The 22,954-nt window shown below is 40.5% G+C and overlaps 1 protein-coding gene across 1 annotated transcript in view; it reads right to left on the bottom strand.

The window, feature by feature from the left end:
- Positions 1-19,511: 19,511 nt before the first annotated feature.
- The window catches only part of LOC128729044 (uncharacterized), a 47,019-nt gene continuing 43,576 nt past the window's right edge, over positions 19,512-22,954 (bottom strand). The window contains exons 2-3 of the mRNA XM_053822692.1: positions 20,284-20,875; positions 19,512-19,735 (exon numbers count right to left, since the gene is read on the bottom strand). Coding sequence (XP_053678667.1) covers positions 19,597-19,735; positions 20,284-20,875 — 731 coding nt within the window. The 3' untranslated portion in view covers positions 19,512-19,596. The remainder of the gene's footprint in view (positions 19,736-20,283; positions 20,876-22,954) is intronic.

Genomic DNA, 22,954 nt, shown 5'->3' with positions numbered 1-22,954 from the left:
CTAGCCATTGCTTTATTCCGTAAAACAGTGCCCTTCAGTCTAAGCAGTTGATGGACAGTGGAGTGTTCAGGCCGGAAGCCAAACTGCTGCGACGGAAGTACATTCAACTCAAATACCGTATCGTGGATGCGATTCAGGATTAATCTCTCGAACAGCTTTCCCATTGAAGGGAGAAGGCTTATTGGTCGGTAACTCGCAGGGAGCGTTGGATCTTTCCCTGGTTTAAGGATAGGAACTACCCTAGCACTCTTCCAGGCACTGGGAAAGTAGCCCAATATAAGGCATGAATTGAAGATCTCGACAATCCGATAGATGGTCTTGTCTTGCAGGTGCTTCAGAAGGATGTTATGGATTCCATCAAATCCAGGCGCCTTCATATTTCTCATCCGTCTCAGCGCTTGGCGGACTCCGTCAGCCGTGATCTTCGCAGAAGATGGCATATTTATTGAAGTATTATGCAGACGAAGCATGCTTTCAGAAACTTTTGCTTCATGAGGACTGGTCAGAGAGGCTCCGATTTGATGCGAAGATGCAAAGTGATCAGCAAGAGCTTTGACTTTTTCAACTGGGGTGATCAAGGTTTTACTCCCAGATAACAGTGGTGGAACTGGCTTTGGTCTTTTCCGCAGGACTTTTGCAACTTTCCAGAAAGCAGGAGATCTGTCGTCCAAGCTCTGAACTAATGAACCAAAGTTATTATTTCTAATCTCATCTACTCTAGAAGAGATTATTCTGGCCAGCGATGCAGCAAAACATTTGTAGAATCGGTCACCTGTACGCTGAAATTGTCGCCTAGTGCTATTTCTCTGCTTTATCAGTGATCGTGTGTAGGGATCAAGGACAATGAACTCTCGGGTCACTGGAACTTGCTTGACGCAAACTGCCTCTGCATGCTTAATAGCCTTTTCCAGGTCGGAAATGGCATTATCAATGGAGCTGATTCCAACAGGGTTTACCAACACCGGCTGTATAGACCTATCCACCAATCGGCCAAATCGAGCCCAGTCAACATGATGAAAATCTTTGCGGCAGCTAACCGGGGTTTTAACTGCATCGAGGTTAAGTTCTGTGATCACTGGGAAATGATCAGAGTTAAGTTCATCAATTGTGATCGGTTTTCCCACTGCCATGTTAGTAAGGAAAAAATCGAGGGTACTAGAGGCTCCACTAGGTGCGATGTACGTAGGTCTGTCGGGAAATTCGATAGTGAAGTGCCCCTCTTGTACGAGATTGAAGAGCAGTTTACCATTACAGTTTTCCCGATTGTTGCCCCATAGGCGATGTCGGGCGTTTAAGTCACCTCCCAGAAGCAGGCAATGTTGGGTGCGAGTGATGAGTGCTAGGTCCCGCTTGAGGGCAACATCAAGTCCCTGGGCACGTCTGCGCTGAACTGGACAGTAGGCAGCAATGATCCTAATGGATCCTGAGGTCGACTTGATATTAATGCCGATGGCTTCCAACACAGATGTGTTGAAGAACGGTAGCGGTGTGTACGTGATACCATGTTTCAGAGCGATGGCAACTCCACCACCTCGCGAGGGAGAATCGCGACGATCGAGACGAATAAGATGATAATTTGCGAGAGAAAAATTCAGCGCTGGGCTTAAGTGTGTCTCAGTAATGAGAGCGATGTCAATAGTGTGTGTGTTTAAGAAATCAGCTAGTTGAATCTTCTTTCCACTAACTGATCGAGCATTCCATGTTGCTATTCGTAGATTATCCATAGCGATAGAGAATTTCTCCGATCACGGAAATTTGTTCGATCCTGGTGCGGCATAACTTGAGGCGCGGTCCAAACTCGATGATCAACTTTATCACGGCATCCATGACGAGCAGTTCTTCTTCGGGTTCGGCTTGCGGACTATTAAACTGGGGTTGCATCCCCTTAGCTGCCATAGCATATTGATAGCTAGGGGCGACGGTGGAACCAGAAACTATGGAACGTGTCTGGGCGGAAACTCTGTTATCAACAGCGGGAGCTTTGTCGAGAGGAGCGTGAGCTACAGCGGGAGCTCGAGCACTGTTCACGGGATTTTTAACCGATGATGGGTGCGGAGTAATTGTCGACGAGTTGGCTGGAACTTTACCGGTGCAAGGCTTCAAAGGCGGGAAGGCCGAGAGTGAAGCTAAGGGAGCGGGTAAAGCTGGAGACGAGGTCGTCGTTGGCTTAGTGTTGGGCTGGTTTACGACTGGATGCTTCTGGCGCGTCGCTAAGTACCGGATGCGAGAAGGGCAGGTCGGATCATTGGCCCGGTGATTTTCGCCACAGTTGGCGCACTTCGGCGCAGCCTGGGGCGTCCAAGTACAAGCGGACTGTAGATGCTCCTGGGCACAGTTTCCGCAGATTGGTTGAAGGAAGCAGTTTCGATCTCCATGCCCAAACCTTTGGCAGCGCAGGCATTGAGTAACCGAACGTGGTCCTCCACGGTACGCCTCCCAGGTAACCAGGAGGTCACAAAGTTTACGAACCACTTTAAGGCCGGCCAAATCAACTGTTCCTTTCGGAAAACAGACAAGATACATGCAGTCATAATACTTGCGTGTATCTTCTGCGCGGCGCTTGATGTGGTATGCAGAGGATGCCTTTAGATGGTACTTATCATGGAGTTCGGTGATGATCTCGTTCGGATCAAGCAACGGTAATCCTCGGACAACGACCTTGTACGGTTTCTCCGTCGGGTACGCATGAGTGTAAAAGTTGACATTCATGCGTATTAGTGTGGCGTGAGCGACGTCGAATGCTGCCTTGTCTTTTGCAAGCACTCTGACCCCGGGGCCACAAAGTTTGAGGTCCACCGCGTGGTTTTTAAGCTCTTTACGAACAATGTCGACATGAGGCTGCATAACCGTGATCGGCGGAGGGCGACGTCTGGACGAGGGTCCAGCGGTGATTTTGGTCGACTCAGACAGAGGAGCGACGGCGACGGTGGGTCCACTGCTTACCATAGGAGAGGCAGCGGACGAGGTTGTGGTGACAGAGCACGCACTAGTATTAGGAGCCAAAGCAGAGACAGCTGAGGCTAAGATGGAGGATCGGCGACGGGAGCGAACCTCTCGAAATTCACCCAGACTCTCAATGTCGCTATCACTGAGACTTGGGGCTAGCGAAGACTCGCACATCTTCGGAACGGTTGTTGACCCCTGATCGGGATCAGTTAGGCACGTACGTTTAGGCCCAGATGGTTGGGCTGGACGAGAGACTGTTGTACTAACACCATTAGCAGCCTCGCATGTCTCTTCAGAAGAGCTGGCAGATGCTCTTCCTACCTTCTTAACACTTTTACGTTTTCTCTTCCCCATAACGGGAGAGAGAGATATCACTGGAACACTTAGAATAGATTTTTGTTTTCTGCACGAGCGATCTGCAAACGATCCTTATCGCTTCGTGGTCAGAGGCGAACTGGGAAGGGCGAATGAATGAAAAACCACCGCACTAGAAAAAACGTACTGAAAGCAACCCGAAAAGGCACGAAGGCGCTCGTGTTTCCCGATCGCGCGGTCGAGCAACATTCGCCTGCTCAACCGTTGCTCAACCGCTGCTCGACCGCAATTTTGCCCGTTGGGCTGCGATCCGAGCACGAAGCGCTCTTGCAATAATGACGCCAATTGCAAGCTTATTACAAAACTATTGAAAGGATTTCGTGAGTGATTTTGTCTCCTGAGAAATGAAAGCGCCCTGCTGCCAGGAATCACTCAAAATAACTCACGACGGAATCTCTCAAAAGGCTCCTTTTTTGCGGTTTTGTCGTCAAAATTGCAGCCGCGGCCGGAAACGCTCCCCTGCTGCCAGGAATCACTCAAAAGAAACTCACGACGGAGGCTCTCAAAAGGCTTAAAATTTGCGGTTTTGTCGTCAAAATTGCATCCGCGGCCGGAAACGCTCGTGCGTGCTTCGGCCCTTTTCCCCTTCGCTTCCATTTCTCATTTCTGCAGTTCAGTTTCTTTCAAGGCAGAGAGAACGCAAGCCGCGAGCGCAAGCTTCGAGCGCAATTACGCTCGCGCTTACGCCTGCGCTCTCTTTCAGAACAAACGCGCAGACGGAAGAACCTACAAGAGGGAATACAGTACATTTTATTGCGTTTTTCATATTTCATTATATTTTGTTTGCGGTGGTGTCTTCCAGCTGCGTGTACGGGGAACAAACGCCTTCACCGTCCAGTAACACTGCTTGCCTGCATCGTCCAATTGCATGTAGTTCACGTTTATCAGCAGTAATTCCAGTGGTGAAATGCTGTGACATAATTTTCTCGTCAAACAGGATCAAACATGGAACAACGACGGATAATAAACCTGCATAGTCCTGCATAGTAGTTCCCTCGTCAAGCAGCAGCAAACATGAAATAAGATAATGAAAGTATTAGAAAACTGATCAAACTCCAATTGCGATGATTTTTAACCTACCTCAACGGTAACGCTTCCTCTGCAATGATGCGACCTTTCTCCAAGAACAGCACTTGCACACTAGCAGTTTGAGTTTTCTCTTGAACTTACCCGTACTGTTCGCCGTTTGCTTCGATCCACAAATTTGCAAAGTTCACTTCGCCGACGCATCGGTTGGACTTAGAATTTGGAGAAACGCGCACACAAACCCAAAATCGCTGCTGGCAGCCGCACACATGCACACGCACAAGGGTACGAAGGTGCAAAGCGGAGAAATCTAGCCCATTTCGTTCGCTTCGTGCAGCCGGGCGGGGAAATCACAAAAAACCCTTCAAATCGGTGAGGGGTAGGTAGAAAATCATCTTTTGTCTCTTTCCCGCTACCACAGAGCTTCGACTTTCGTCAGCAGGGTTGTCAAACATCTCATCGGAAATGTAACATTTCCGATTCTTGCTTTATAAGTCACTCGAAAATTCTCTCACGTCAGTTGAGCGCCGGCTGTCGAGGTGGTCGGATGTATGTCGTCCGGTGCAAAAAAAAAATGCGTCATAAAATTCGATACTCCGCCTACCAACTTTGAGTAGGGGTGTTGCATGTTCTATGGTTCTATGTTCTTTCATTTTCGCTTCCTTCGCATATTGGATTCAATCCTCCCGCCGGCGTGTACTGTGTCCCACATGCTTTGTCGATCCAGCACAGGTACCGTCTCCGTTGCCACGTGCACTGGTTGTGCTAGCTATGAGAGGGCAAATTTTTTATTTGTCAGTTTCAAGGGGCTGTTGAGACTTGGAAGAATACAGGGAACCGATGTCGACATGGCTGGTCGGGCTGGCGATGGGTCTTCAGCGTCGATGGGTTGTGCAATCTGGCGTCTTCAACCTTCAGGGGTATACATTGCTTTTTGATTTACGTGTGGGCCAAGATCGATGACGGCGATGCATGCGTCCAAAAATAGCTCCGGAGTGGGGATGCATTATAACGTATGTGAGCACATGATGTACGAATGCTTCCATGCTATACGCATATCTCACGCAGTGATTGTATATCGGGTGTAGATTCATATGATAGATTGCATGCATCGTTTGCACCGGTGATAGGAAACATGGGTGTTATTTTGTTTACTATCGTTTCATAGATTCAAATCAAGGGAGTTAGATTGAGAATCCCAATGACGATATGGTATGCGGTTTGCATTTCATACGTATTTTGATCTATGCCGCTGGTAAAATATCATGCTCGTATCGTAATCATTGTCCACATGCGATCGTTGATCATAAAACATTACCTCACAAACGGAATAGCAGTAGCAATTGCAAGGTACCATCTACGTGGGCGAAAAAGGTAAGGGCAACCCAATCACATGTAGAGCGGCCTGCGCGGGTTGAACCCTAAATAAACAAAGGGTTCACCCTACGACGGCGCACAGCCGAATCAAAGAGGGCAACCCAAATGGCTTGCGAGAGCCAAACAGTGGGTTTATTCTTTCAAGGTGCTATTATGCTCAGGTAAAATGCTCGTCGAAGGGAGGGGGAAACCACGGTCCATGTGCTAAACAAAACGGCATGCTATAAATTATGTGCAACGGTCTCGCTCGTGTTTTGACTGAATGGGACGCATAATTCTTTTGCATGAGCCAGAATGATCGGCATGCTTGAACCTTTTTCTCAGTCGAAGAAATGAAAACCCTTCGATTGTGTGACAAGGTCGTTTATGAAAACTCCATGTATCAGAGGAGTTAAAATGCGCTCTTGCTAATCGCTGAGAACCCCATATTACCCTTAACGTGCAACTGACTTGAATTTGCCTAGCAAAATCCCGTCTCGCAAGTTTGTTTCTGATCTGCACCATTATTTTACGTTCATGGTCGGCACATCACAATCAAAAAGGCAGATATTTTTAGTGGAATTAAAAAAAATGGTTAGGGTATATGGCGCTAAGTGTGCTTGGATTAAACTTCTTACAGACTAAATTATTTCTTTTGAGCAAATGAGTAGGAGCCATCAAGAGATATGAGCGTAAATATTTCAGTCAAAATCATATGTCTTTGACAATATAAAAAACTAATCTTTCTACAGTCGATTTTATTTATAGGAAAGTAGAAAAAAACATTGAACATAATTACGGACCTTAACTCAACATTACAAATAGCGTTATCCATATCTGATTGATTTGCAGGGAAGGACTCCCGTTTCCCATGTTTAGGTGATGGAGCTCCATAGGTAATATATCGATCGGTAATAAATACGTAGGTAATATCCATCGATCCCCCATTATCGTGATTCCCATCGCCAACCAATTATTCATTCCTTATCATTCCGCATACTTTCAATTGTAAAATCAATCCAATAGCTTTCTGATCGAAGCGATTGGCTAAATGTACGATTTGCTGTACCTTTTGCCAGAAAGCCTACCCTCGAGCTTGGTTATGAGTAAATTCAATACCATAATTTGTTAATGTAAACAAGCACCTGGATCGTTATGAAAATGTGCCATGCAAACCAATCGTAGAAACAATTGCCGGTCTATACTTTAAATTGAAGTCAATGAATAGAATTTCGCATGCATGGCATCTTTCCTATAGATAAAGCTATCGTAAACGTGATTTTGAAAATTTCGCAACGATTACAAAATTGATAAAATAAAATGTCTCATACGGTTTTCCCTCTGATTTTCTTCTACTGTGTGATTCGCTTAAATGGCTGAAACATTTTTTTGAGGCATGGGAAAGGGTTAAACTTATTTTGAAATTATCAATTTATTAAGAACTAGCTGATAAACCCGATTTCATTCGGGTCGACGTAGTTTTAGGAAACATAAAGGGTCCTTTTTACGTATACTGGTGTAGTTCAATTTTTGGTGTGTATATCCTTTTTTCTCATTTAGTTGTATCCATTGTTTTTACGTGATTCCTAACTTCGTCTTTCAAGCTTTTCTATATCATTAAATTCATCTTTCTCTGTTGATCTTGACACATTTTATCTAATTGGCTATACCGTGCTTTTTCAAACTGTCCTGCATTCATTATTTAACAAATCTAACGTTTAAACCATCTTAGCTATCAAGGAAAGGATTATATATCAAATCCTTTCTTCTCTTTTTGTTTCACAGCTACCATTTCTCTTCACAATCTTCGTTTCGTATGACCAACACGTTCTTAACAAAAATTTTCTCCCTAATCTTTCGCATCTTTCACGTCATGAATTTAGGAAAACTTATTTTTTATGCTTAGTGTTTTCCGCTTAAACTCTTTCGAAAATCCTTTTTTATCACTACCATTTTTCTTGGATGCGTAATATCCATTTATTTGCATAACAATGAGGAAAAGTAGCATGTGGTTCCGTTTTGAGCATGAAAGACGATCAAATTCTTTCTACTTTTCTATGGTATAGACGATGCCCGTTTTTCCTTCGGGGCAACTGGAGCTTTATTTTCTGTTCGAAAAGTTAAAAGAAACATGTTTGTCGAATTGCGGATATTTCGGTCTTCATTTGTATTTTGCCCCCCTTTTTTGTGGTTGTGTTTTTGTGTTGTATTTTTGCCCCGTTTTTTGTGGTTGTATAGAAGCCCTTCCTTTTTTCTTGATCGGGGCTGCCGAAACTTTTGATTCTTTTGCAAAATATAAATAGAAGCATTTGTGCTAAATTTCGACCAGATCTGTGTTTTGTATTTTTAAGAGAATAATATTGCCTTCTTTGATAGGGGGTTGTATGGGAGCCCCATTTGATCCCGACCGGAGTATCTGACGAATTGGATTCTTTTATAAAATTGAAAAAGATACATGCATCAGGAATTTTAGTCAAATCGGTTGTTTTTCGTATTGTTTAGTAATTATTATAGGTTTGTTAGATGGGAGATTGTATGGGAGCCCTCCATTTTATCTCACGGGGGTGGATGAAGCTTTGAATACTTTTGCCGAATGTAAAAAGAAATATGTTTGCCAAAGCTTCCGATAAATTGGACATCATTTACAGATTTAAGTGAATAACATTAACTTTTGGAGGGGAGGGGGGGGGGTGTTGTATGGGAGCCCCCCTTTGTTCTTCATTCAGCAGGCTTAAATTTAGCCAATATTAGTTTTGAGTAATGAAAAATCTATGTACCAAATTTCAGCCAAATCGGGCGTTATCTGTGATTTTAAGCGGATAATATTCATCTTTTGAAGGGTGGGTTTGTATGGAAGCCCCCCTTTGTTCGCCATTGAGATGGCTCAAATTTTGCGAGTGTTAGTTTTTAGTAATGAAACGTTTATGCATCAAATTTCAGCTACATCGGGCATCACTTATAATTTTAAGCGGATAATATTCACTTTTTGAAGGGGGAGGGGTGAGGTTGTATGGGAGCCCCCCTTTGTTGTTCATTGAGGAGGTTGAAATTTTACCAGTATTAGTTTTAAGTAATGCAACGTCTATGCACCAAAATTCAACCAAATCGGGCATCATTTGTATTTTTAAATGAATAGTCGCGAATTGTGGTTGTGTGGGAGCCCCTAAATCCCTAAATCCGAGACCATCATACACCTATGTACCAAGTTTGGTGCAAGTCGGTTCCGTGGAAACCCCATTGAAGCATATATATATCTATATCCCATGTAAACCCCCCCTTCAAAAAATGAATATTATCCGCTTAAAATTATAAATGACGCCCGATTTGGCTGAAATTTGGTACATAGATGTTTTATTACTTTAAACAAATACTGGAAAGATTTCAGCCTCCTCAATGAAGAAAAAAGGGGGGCTCCCATATAAACCACCTCTACCCCCCCCCCTCCGCATCTAACAAATCTATATCACTAAATCACTAAATCTAAATCACTGAACCGATTTGCACCAAACTTGGTACATAGGGCATAATGGTCTCGGATTAAGGCGTTTGATTTTTTTTTTTAGAGCCCCCCAAAAGGGGGGCTCCCATACAACCCCAATTCGCGAATATTCATTTAAAAATACAAATGATGCCCGATTTAGCTAAAATTTGGTGCATAAACGTTGCATTACTAAAAATCAATACTCGCAAAATTTGAGCCATCTCAATGGGGAACAAAGGGGGGCTCCCATACAAACCCCCCCCCCCTTCTAAAAATGAATATTATCCGCTTAAAATTTTATATGACGCCTGATTTGGCTGAAATTTGGTACATAGATGTTTCATTGCTTCAAACAAATACTGGAAAAATTTGAGCCTCCTCAATGAAGAACAAAGGGGGCCTCCCATACAACCCCCCCTCCAAAAAGTGAATATTATCCGTTAAAATTATAGGCGTTGCCCGATTTTGCAGAAACTTGAAGCATAAACGTTTCATTACTAAACAGTTATACTCGCGAAATTTGAGCCATCTCAATGAGGAACAAAGGGTGGCTCCCATACAATCTCCCCCTATAAAAAATGAATATTATCCGCTTAAAATTATAAATGGCGCCCGATTTGGCTGAAATTTGGTACATATATGTTATATTAGTTTAAATCAACCCCGGCAAAATTTCAGCCAATTCAATGAAGAACAAAGGGGGGCTGTCATATAACCCCCCCCCACCCCCACCCCGTTTAACAAATCATAAAATATCACTTTGAAGTACATATGTCGTCGAAATCAACTAAAATTTTATCACTTAATACAAAAACTTTCTAAATTTCAGTTCTACAAGCGGATAACCAAATGGTTGTCCCTCTCCCTCTACCAAATACATAAAAAAATATTGAAAAATACACATGGCATCCAATTCGATTGAAACACGCTACAAATGCTTCTTCCTATTCATAACGCGACGAAGATTTATTTACGCCAGTGGGAAACAAAGGGAGGTTTCCAAAGAACCTCCTGTCTGTATTACCAAGAAAATAATTCGGTCATAGCAATAAAGCTTGGTCCGGATGATTTTAGGTGAGGATGATTCTGTTTACACAAAATTTTAAAAACAAGAGCTCCCATACGAGCTCTTCCTATTAGAGTATTGGAAGACATGGTCAAGCATGGCAATCATGTCTGATTTAAATGAATTGAGGCAAATTCTTAAAAATGTCAATATTTACTAGAAAATTAGAATGGGACGTTGCAGCTCTCCCGGTTCGAGACAAATTCGTGGAAGGGCATACAATCCCTGCTCGGAATATTGAAAAAAAATGCCCAAAGTAACAAATATCGTCAAATTTAACAACAACTTTTCATGTACGCCTTAACACAGTCTATACAACAAGTTATAAAATATTATATTCTGCAATGCGGAAATGGGTGGATGGAAATCTAATTTATTGTTATGTTCAAATATCGCTCAATGATAAAAATGGTTTTTTGTTTATTTTTTTTACAAGTGACTTTTACATTATGGTCGGGAAAGGAATTTCCATTATCAGAATAAAAGAAATTAACAAAAATGTAAAGTCGTCAACAAACAGTCCAGTTTCCTGCAACTTTTCTCTCTTCAAAAATTTATTTAGACACTAAACTGAGCTTAGAAAGTCAACTCATTTTCTTCTCATGCATGTTTACATTTAAAAGTGTACAATATTTTGCAACACATAGCGCTATGCCGTTATTCAGTAAGATTCAGTTTTTAATTGTGTTGAGTAGCGTTGGAAATGTGGTTGGTGTAATAAATTTAAATATCGATTTCAGAGCGTAATGCTTACAAACATGAAATGAAGTTTTGAAAGAGAACAGCAATACAGATCAAATATAAAGGAAAATGGAAAACTGTTTCCAGGTAGCTTCAGTGACAAAATAAGAATAAGTGTTAGAAAAGTAGAAAGATTTTGAACGTCATACATGCTCAGGATGGAACAACATGCTACATTTCCTTATTGCTATGTAAATAAATTTATGTGACGGATCCAAGACAAATGATACTGTATAAAAAAGTATTTCCGAAAGAATTAAAGAGGAAAACACAAGGCATAAAAAATATGTTTTACTAATTTGATGACGTGCAAAATGCGAAAGATTATGAAGCTAAATGGAAGTTGTGAAACAACAAGAGAAGAAAGGATTTTATAAAAAAAATCCTTTTCTTGAAAAAAATCCTTTTCTTCATAGCTAAGATGGTTAAAAGGCTCGATTTGTTATAAAACAGTGAACGTTATTTTGAAAAAGCCAGGTACAACCAATTGGAAGGGATATGCCTAGAGGACCAGCGAGAGATGAATTGATTGAAATAGAAAACCTTCAAAGACGAAGCTAGGAATAACGTTTATTTATTTTTATTCATTAATGACGGCCAGGCCGTATTGCTTATAACTATTATCTTAAGTCTAAACTTAAAGTAAACTGCAATTCACATTGGTTGGAAGACATTTCCTTCTCCGAACCGTGAAAGGGCACCTTATCCCGGGTGTACGCGGTTGAGAATAACGTTTATAGAATGAATACAACTAAATAAAAAAAAATAAAATGCACATCAAAAATTGAATTACCCAAGCATACGTAAAAATGCCCCTTTATTTTTCCTCAAACTACGTCGACCCGAATGAAATCGGGTTTATCAGCTAGTTTATAATATTCCGAACAAGTATTGTATGCCTCCCCTCCAATTTGTCTCTAACCGGGAGAGCTGCAACTTCCCCATTCTAATTTTCCAGTAAATATGGACTTTTTTAAGAATTTTCCTCATATCATTTGACCATATTTTTTATATTTATGCTTGACCATATTTTCCTATACTTTAATAAAAAAAGCTCGCATGGGAGCTCTTGTTTTTAAAATTTTCATCCTCACCTAAAATCATCCGGATCAAGCTTTATTGCTATGACCGAATTATTTTCTTGGTAATACAGACAGGAGGTTCTTCCCTTTGATGTCTGTAATACAGACAGGAGGTACAGACAGAAGGTTCCCTTTGTTTCTTACTGGCGAAAATAAATCTTCGTCGCGTTATGAATAGGAAGAAGCATTTGTACCGTGTTTCAATCGAGTTGGAAGCCATATGTATTTTTCAATAATTTTTCTGTGTTTGGTAGAGGGAGAGGGACAACCATTTTGTTATCTGCTTGTAACACTGATATTTTGAAAGTTTTTGTATTAAGTGATCAAAGTTCATTTGATTTCGACGACAGTTGTACTTCAAAGTGATATTTTATGATGAAATGATATACCAAACCGGCAAACTTTTATCTCATCACATAGTGTATAGAGAGTTTTAAGAAACACATACGCAATATGTAGGTCAAATCTGATGTCATTTGTATTTTCAATGATTTTCATTTACTGTGCAAGGGAATATTTGGGAGACCCCTTACTTTTTTCATCCTCAGAGGGAGCAGGAGGGTTTGACTTTTTACAAACAGATGTATAAATCATGTTCAGACAAATTCGTCATCTTTTGAATTTTGTACAGCCATTAACAGACCTACATATTGTTTCGTAATAGGGGTAGTGAGTAGTATAGATGGTGCCCATTTTTTCGTCAGGGTAACTGAAGCTGAAGTTTCTGCTTCAAAAAGTTAAAAGAAGAAAAAAAAAAGTTGTTTGCCGAATTGCGGATATTTCGATCCTCATTTGTTTTTTTTTAACGAATATTTTAGACTTTTCGACGAGTGGTTGTATGAAAGCCCCCCTGTTTCTGACAGGGGTGGATGACGTTTTTGATTCTTCTCCAAAATTCAACAAAAACATGTTTGCTAAATTTCGTCCAGATCTGTGTTTTATAGATTTACGTGAATAGTATAGCCTGTTTGATGGAGGGTTGTATGTGAGCCCCCCTTTCTTCCCCAAAGGAAAAGCTGACGTTTCAGATTCTTTTAAAGAAATTAAAAAGAGACACCACCATTAAAAAGAATACACCTCAAATTTCAGTCATATCGGTGGTTGTTTGTATTTTTAAGTAATTATTATATGTTTGTTAGACGCCCTTCTCCACACCACCCCATAAGAAGGGTTGTATGGGATCCATCATATTTACCTTGCGGGGGTGGATAAAGCTTTAAATACTTTTGCCGAATTTAAGAAGAAACATGTTTTCCAAATTTTAGCCAAATTGGACATCATTTACAGTTTTAAGCGAATAATATTCACATTTTGGTGTGGGAAGGGGGGCAGGGGGCATTATATGGGACTCCTCCTGTGTTCTTCATTGAGGAGGCTAAAATTTTGCCAGTATTAGTTTAAAGTAATGAAACGTCTATGCACAAAATTTCAGCCAAATCGGGCAACTTCTATAATTTTAAGCGGATAATATTCACTTTTTGGAGGGGTGGTGTTATGGAAGCCCCCCTTTGTTGTTCATTGAGGAGTCTGAAGTTTTAGCAGTATAAGTTTCAAGTAATGAAAAGTCTATGCACCAAAATCAGCCAAATCGGGCATCATATATAATTTTCAGTGAATAATATGCACTTTTCGAAGGGGGGGTTTGAATGGAAGTCCCATTGCCCATTGAAAAGGCTGAAATTTTTCAAATCGAGCATCAATGGTGTTTTTAAATGAATATTCGTGAATTGGGGTTGTATGGGAACTCTCCTTTTGGGGAGCTCTAAAAAATAAAAAAAATCAATCCGTAAATCCGAGACCAACATACACCTATGTACAAAGTTTGGTGCAAATCGGTTCAGTGTTTATATATATATATATATATATATGTATATATATATATATATATATATATATATATATATATATATATATAAATATATATATATATATATATATATATATATATATATATATATATATAAATATATATATATATATATATATATATATATATATATATATATATGTATATATATATATATATATATATATATATATATATATATATATATATATATATATATAAATATATATATATATATATATATATATATATATATATATATATATATATATATATATATATATATATATATATATATATATATATATATATATTTATATATATATATATAGATATTTATATATATATTTATATATATATATATATATATATATATATATATATATATATATATATATATATATATATATATTTATATTTATATATTTATTTATATATATTTATATTTGTTTGTATATATAGATATATATATATATATATATATATATATATATATATATATATACATATAATTATATATATATATATATATATATATATATATATATATATATATATATATATATATATATATATATATATATATATATATTTATATATATATTTTTATATATATAATGCGAATGCAACCTCTTTTTAATAAAATGAATTGAAGGAGTTTTATTTAACTTCTGAAAGGGGAGTATTAAAATTACAACCTTTATTCTAATAGGACCAATAAATAGCATATCATTTATATATACACTAATGTTTACAATGAACTTGGTGATGTCATCCCTAAAACGTGATGAAATCGACTGATCTAAGTTCCTACTCTGATTCCTGAGTATCTACGCTAAGTGTGGCTACTGAGCCTTATAATTTTTATATACTGTCTAACCGTCAGTACCGGCCCTAAGCTGTTCTGCCTAAAACTTTCCCTACCTGGCTAGATGATTCTCAGCACGCATGGCTGGAAGTTGATGGCACGCAAGGCCATCTATCAGGGACGAACCCCATTTTACCTCAAAGCTAAATCTAGCTACCTTAAAACTAAATAACACCTACACCTAACTACACACTACTTAAAAAATTCACCTAAAGAGGTCCCGGATCAGAGCATACGCTGAGTTCCGGGAGGTGAGTTGGAGTCGCATGAGACTAGTCTAAATGCGCTCGCTTATCAACGGGACCCCTGCATCTATATGCAGATCCCTAGTGGGATACCTAGTAGGCAGATCGAGAATCATCTTCAGAAACTTGTTCTGGATTCTCTGCACCACTAGGATATCCGCTTTTGAGCAATTGCTCCAGACATTTGATCCGTACATCAGCGCTGGCAGGATGACTTGTCGATAGATAATAAGTTTATTATCTCTCGACAGTCTCGAGCGGCGCGCGATGAGCGGATACAAACTCCTAACGAGACCAAACGTCTTGGAAGCAAGATGATCTAAATGCTGTCGGAACGACAGCTTTCGATCATAGGTAATCCCGAGGTAGCGCACATCTGTGGACCAGGGGATTTCCTTGCTATGCAGTGTGATGTGTTTCACCTTACGCACGATAGAAGCCATCAGCATCCGTCGCTTGTAAGGGATCACCATCACCTGGGTCTTCTCATAATTTACCCTTATCCTCCACTCGTTGAGGTATTGGATATATTTATCCAAACCTCTCTGAAGTCCTCCTTGAAGACACTCCAGATTACGAGAGGAGTACAACATGGCAGTGTCGTCTGCATACAACGACAGCTGCGTGTACTTGTCCAGGTCTGGAACATCCGACGTAAAACAGTTGTACAGGAGTGGTCCTAGGACATTCCCCTGTTGAACGTCAGCACAGCTGGCATAGGGGGCGGACATTGTCCCCCCTATATGAACAACCGACGTACGAGAACTCAGATAGGACTGAATGGTTCTCATTAAGTACGTCGGAAATCCTTGCACACGAAGCTTGTGCAATAAGCCTTTTCGATGTCCAATAAAGCCATTCCACAACGTTTTCCGTCATTTATGACATCAGGACACGCTGCAGCTGGTGAGCTGTAGAGTGTCCTCTTCTGAATCCAAACTGCACATCTGTCAACACATTGTTTTCAGAGCAGTGGGCTTCCAACCGTGTATAAATCATCCTCTCGCAAACTTTGCTTATAGCAGACAAGAGGGAGATCGGACGGTAGCTCGAAACTAGGGAAGGATCCTTCCCTACTTTCCGGATTGGAACGACTTTTGCAAGTTTTTATTGTGTTGGGAAATATCCCAGCTCCAGGCATCTGTTAAAAATGCTGGTTACAAAGCTCGAAACTCTGGGACCAACATGCTTTAACATCACGTTAAAGATGTTGTCAGGTCCCGGAGCTTTGAATCCGACACTGTACTTTATAAGTGTCCGGACCTCTTCCAAGGTGGCCCGGTCAGTGTCAGGAAGCGAACATTGAGCCGATGCTAGTCCGCGGATGCTGTTGCTAACAACAGCATCGTGCGGACTAGGCATCGTGTCGCTCACTCGATGTGAGTGAGCAAAATGTTCAGCCAAGAGTTGAACTTTTTCTTCTGGCGTGAAACTCCGATTAGGGGCTTCACCCAGGGGCGGAATAGGTCTAGGTCTATTCTTTGAAACTTTCGTAACCCTCCAAAAAGGACGAGAGTTTTTGGGCATCGAGCGAATCTCCTTCGAGAAATGCTCATTCCTAGCATGCCCCAGACGGTCCCTTACTACCTTACTAAGTTTCCTATATGCTAGGTAGTAAGCCCTATCTGCGGTACGCTGAAAACGACGCCTCATAGAGTTTCGTAACTTTATGAAGCGTAGCGTTTCCAGATCTATCTTGACTAGCTTGGCTATAGTAGCCACAGGGGAAACGGCCCTATCTTCCGCTACCCTAACGCTACTTATGAAGTTAGTCACTACTGCATCGATATCGTCTATCGAGCAGAGGGGCACACGCGTATCCAGGGATCTATCGACGGCCCGTCCGAACTTCATCCAGTTCGCCGCCCTATAGTCCCTCCGCTGCCTCCTGGCTTGCGTCACAGTGTCCGCCGCGGTGTCCAGTACCACTGGCAGGTGGTCCGATGATAACGCCGTCAGCGTTGTTGGAGTGTCCACGTTGTCCATATTCGAGAGGAATATGTCCAACGTGGAGTAACTCTTTCCGTTGTTGAACGTCGGTTGGAACGGGAACAGCACCGAATAGAAGCCTGCTTGCGCATCTTCAAACAGCACTTTCCCGTTCTTATTTACAGCCGCATTTCCCCAGGCGTGGTGCCTCGCGTTCAGATCCCCAGCGATGATGTATCGGCCAGGGGCTCTTGTCAGCTTCAAGAGGTCTGCTTTCAGCGTCTCCACGGATTTGTCCACCTCGCGGGCTTGCCGGGGGCAATAGGATGCGTAGAAGCGGAAGCTGCCCTGGGAGGAGGTTAACTCGACTCCAGCTGCTTTCACCAGCTCCGTCCCTGGAAGAGAAAGGGTGCGGAATTTAATGCTACGACGGACAAGGATGGCAATGCCACCATATGTACTTCCCTGTCTATCGAGGCGGACCACGGCGTGGTCTGGTAGGTTGAAGGCCCGATCCGGTTGGAGGTGGGTTTCCGTCAGGGCCATCAGGTCGATTTCCTTGGTCGTCAGGAAATCTATAAGCTCCATCTTCTTCTGGGCGATGGAGCGGGCATTCCAGGTGGCACATCTAAGGGTCACTGCGAATGATAAAAGAGATCATATGGTTTAACATTTGATCTCTAGGGAGGACTTTCGCCACCCTCTTAAACTCCAGCCAGAGGCGGACGATGGCGCCGAACTGGCTCTCCATCTCATCCTCTGCCTGGGATTGCTGCTGCTGCTGCTGAGACAACGTCTCCCGCAGTTTATCCAGCTTATCCTGGGCAGGCTGGCGGCTGGCTTTCTTCGCAGCCTTCGGTGCTCCTTGGGGAGCCGTCGGTGCGGTAGTGCTTTCCAGCTGCTGCTGTTGCTGTTTGTTGGAGGCCTTCTTCTTCTTTCCTCCGCGCTTTTTTTTGCGCTTGGCCGGCTGGTCCTGCGGCGTCGGCTGCTGCAGGGCTGGTGTCGGCAGGGAGGCACCTGGCGTCGGTGCCTTCGGGGCTGGCTTCCGCGATGGACATCCCTCGCACGCGCAAACGGGAGCGTTTACGGGGGCGGGGGTGTTCTTGGGGTGCTTCTGCACCCATGGAAGTGCCTTGTTCCACGCAGGGTTTTCCGGCGACGGGGCCGGCACGTACCTTACGTGGGGGCCCACTTCAACCGTCCGTAACGGTTTCATGGGCTCCACATTGCCTTTCTGCTTTCGCAGAAAAGTAATACGCGCAGAGCAGTGTGGATTGAATGGGCTATGGTTGCCCATGCAATTCGCGCACCTGCGCTTATTATCGAGCTCGACAGCGCACTGTCGAGCCAGATGTTTCCCGCCGCACTTGATGCAGCGGGCGGCCATGTGACACATCTTTGCCGAATGGCCAAAATGCAAGTAGTTGCTACACTGCGTGCAATCAGAACGTTTGGGGGAGAATTTCTCCCACCAAACGCGCGTGTAATTCAGGTGCGTGATCCCACGCACCTGTTTAAGCTTCGTGGTCCCCTTCGAGAAGGAGATCACGAACGCCTTGCAGGAGACCTTGGAGGGGCTCCCACACTCAACTCATGGACCGCAATGGGTGTGAGTTCCTGCTCCTCCAGGAAGGCCATGACATGGTCCGAAGAACCATACCTCAGCCCTTTGAGGACAAGCTGGTAGGGCTTGTCCCCCTGGAAGTCATGCGTGAAATACTCACGCGTTGAGGCGATCAAAAGTCCTTTGACCGCCTCATGGTCCTTCCGTGTTCTGCAGGATACCCTGCAGAAGTTCCTCGGAAGGAACGTGAAGTTAGCAGCAAGTTGCTCCTTCTTCATAGCAGCACACAGCAAACTGTGGTGCTGTGGTTAGATCTCACACCACGAAAGGTGGGTTCTTTTCACGGCGGGATTCCACATTTCCCGCCACATTCGAGACCGAAGCCTCATCCGCAGGAAAGTCCATAGAGACCTCCTGCGTTGCTGTAGCTGCAGTAACCTGCAGCACAATTCTATATATATGCAGCAATTTATACATATATATATATATATATATATATATATATATATATATATATATATATATATATATATATATATATATATATATATAGATATATATATATATATATATATATATATATATATATATATATATATATATATATATATATATATATATATATATATATATATATATATATATATTTATAAATATATATATATATATATATATATATATATATATATATATATATATATATATATATATATATATATATATATATATATATATATATATGTGTATGTAAAAATCTATATTCACCTATAATCAACATATACTTTTTGATGTAGCGGCCAGCTTATCTTTAGTCATATGAGCTTAACATGTTTAAGGCCAGCGAAAAATTGTAGTTTCAAGTCGAGTGAGAGCAGCATTTGTTTATTCCATTTAATAAAATAATATACAACAACAAACAGACTAGGATTCGTTCGACGTTTAAATGGAATTTTATTGTTTTTATCAAAATTTCTGCATATGCTACACTAGTGATAATGATAAGCTTTTTATTGCTTAACTGTAATTCAGCAGCAGCATGTTTTAGTTTCCGTTATATGATCGAAATTAAGTTTAAGGGCCAGGACAAAATTGTAGATCAAAACATTTTCCATTTCCAAGTCCTGTTAGGGCAGCATTCATGCATTTCATTGCAAAAGAAGATGAGCTCCAAGAAAGAAATCTGGTTGTTGAAAGCCAGCATATGCCAAAGCTGCAAGTACAGAAAATACTTAAGTGGTGATATACTAACAAGGTTTTCGTTTATTACAATGGCTAAGGTATCACAGTGTGTTACTAATGAAAGGAACCGTTTAAAGGTAGTAACAGTTATATATTATACGTTTCACATGGCGTAAAAGTGATAAGAGATTAGGTAGAAAGATATTGGCAAGAATGAGTTGATCGGATAATAGAAGGCGTAGAAAAATTTGATTAGTAAACACTCTCAATTGATATGATATTCTGATTAAATAACTATGTATGATAGCTACGACGGATGAAATATTAGATTCGATCCAAAAAGTAAGAGAGAAGTAGGGGTAAAGCAATAAAGACTATACGAAAAAGGTTAAGTAAGGCTAAGTAAGGAAATAGGTTAACAATTGTTCAAATAAAATAAATACGGATAGCAATTGAAGGAAACCGTTTATGTTTGTTGTATATTAATTTTAAGTTTTTTTAAAAAATGCTTCTTTTTTTGTTCTTAGAATAATATCGAGCATGTTATGGGAATAATAACATTATTTAAGACTTACAAACCTTAACATAGTTTTCCAATAATGCTTTATGTCCTTTATGATACGTGTTTTCTTATTTATTTTGCACAAATGGGAAAGCAGACAATTATGATCATCTTTTTCAGTGTTTACGGGAGCATTCATGGAAATAAGTACATGTTTTATTAGTTGGTTAAGATCTCTGCTGGCTGTTATATCCTCAAATGGTAATTCACGAGTATTTCGACGTCGCTCTTCATCCTCCACTTCCAGTTCAGATGTTGTTGGGAGGATCATTACACTTGAATCAGTTTTTGTCATTGTTATACACATGATTACTTGCAAAATGAACATCCCAAACGAAAGATAAGCAAGAGTTGTAAGTGCTATTTCAAATAGATCTTGCAATTTTAGTAAGTTTTTCTCAGAAGTTTTATCTTCAAATTCTAACAATGAGTTGTGATGTTGCTGTAAGGGATGGTCGCCTCGTGATATATCGTGTCTCGAAACTTCTCCTTGTAATAATCCTCGATGTTGTTTGTACAGTCTCAATTTAGAGTTCAACCGTGATTCGGGAGTGTAGTATTGATTTAAATTATTGCGGAATTCGTTTATAGAATCCGGAATAAATGAATCTGTTTGTAACGCATAACCTGTTACAATACCTTCATGCAACAGTTCTTCATGCACAAGGCCACGATTTGAAGCTGTTCGACGATGCTCTGATGTATTTGGTGGATTAAACTGTGAGGTATTATTAAAAGCATCAATAATTTTCAAAACTGGAAAATTATTTTCATGGAGATCAGCAGTTTTGGAGCTCCTTTAATAATAAAAAAAAGTTAATTTGAAATAAAATAAATAATCGGCTAATTCAAATACACACAATATTAAAAATTTATGAATAAATAAAAAAATATTTACATATATATATATATATATATATATATATATATATATATATATATATATATATATATATATATATATATATATATATAAATATATATATATATATATATATATATATATATATATATATATATATATATATATATAATTATATATATGTATATATCTATATAAATATATATATATATATATATATATATATATATATATATATATATATATATATATATATATATATATATATATATAATTATATATATGTATATATCTATATAAATATATATATATATATATATATATATATATATATATATATATATATATATATATATATATATATATATACATAGAAATATAGATAAATATAACTATATATATATATATATATATATATATATATATATATATATATATATATATATATATATATATATTTGTATATATATATATATATATATATATATATATATATATATATATATATATATATATATATATATATATATATATATACATCTATTAATATATACATATATGTAATTATATATGCTCTGTTAATGGGTTAGGATCCGACGCCTCTAGAAGGCTACACAGGCTCTCCTTTCCAACTCCTATTCCGTCACGTCCTCGACGTGCAGAGCGGTAACATGTATCATCGTATATCTAAGCTTGGGTAAACGGGCTGGTTCCAACCCTTTGGGCGGATGGTGGCGCATGGCTAAACAGGAGGGGGGTGGGCAATGCGGGTAACCGGGCTGTCTGAACGTCGGAGGGACAGCCAGATGCTAAACTAAACTGCCCCGAGGCCTTCCAGAGGTACTGGAGGCTCGAGCGCGGGGCCAGTCACCCTGCCTCGAGGAAACTATGATTGCGGAAAGCACTAAGGAGAATATTCGAACTGGACTCAACGGCAACCGCCCCTGCAACGACCCCGGCTAACAATAACACAGAGCCGGAGCCTTGAAACAACTAGATGATGCCCTAGCCACACTGAACATGGACCTTGTAGCACTACAAGAAATACGATGGCTAGGGAATGGTGTGCTAAGCAGACGTGGTGAAAAACGGTACCACTTGTACTACAGCTGCCACGACCGCCACCATATGCTCGGAACGGGTTTCCCGTAGATCCGCGGCTGAAATCCGAGGTCATCGACTTCAAGGCTGTATACGATAGGCTATGCACCCTGCGCATGCGAGGCAAATGCTTCAACATCAGCCTCATAAACGTTCACGCCCCTACCCAAGACAAAGACGAAGAGGAGAAGGACCTTTTCTACGGCCGCCTCGCAAAAATCATTGATAAGTGCCCTAAGCATGACCTCAAAATCATCTTGGGGGACTTCAATGCAAAAGTCGGTAGGGAGCCAATGTACCGCCAATACATTGGTGATCACAGTCTACATGAGCACAGTAATGACAATGGTTATAGATTGGTCCAACTTGCAGCAGCAAGTAATCTGGTTGTGGGAAGTACCAAGTTTGCGCGTCGGGATATCCACAAAGTTACTTGGGTGTCCCCAGATGGAGCCACTTCCAACCAGATCGACCACGTGCTGATAAGCCGCCGAAGACAGTCGAGCCTGTTAAACGTCAGAACCTATAGAGGAGCCAACATCGATTCCGATCACTATCTGGTTGGCTTAGTGATACGTTGCAGAATCGCCCGTCCCCGGGACAAAGGGGATGAGGGAAAAATGCAGGCCCGGCTCAACACGGACTCCCTAAAGGACGCTTAAGTCTAACAGGTATTCGAATCCGCTTTAGGTGAGTCTCTATTACCAGCAACTCCATACGACACT

Source organism: Anopheles nili, chromosome X (assembly GCF_943737925.1).
Source record: "Anopheles nili chromosome X, idAnoNiliSN_F5_01, whole genome shotgun sequence".
In the NCBI taxonomy this organism is placed as follows: domain Eukaryota; kingdom Metazoa; phylum Arthropoda; class Insecta; order Diptera; family Culicidae; genus Anopheles; species Anopheles nili.
This window is presented reverse-complemented; position numbering and strand designations above follow the sequence as displayed.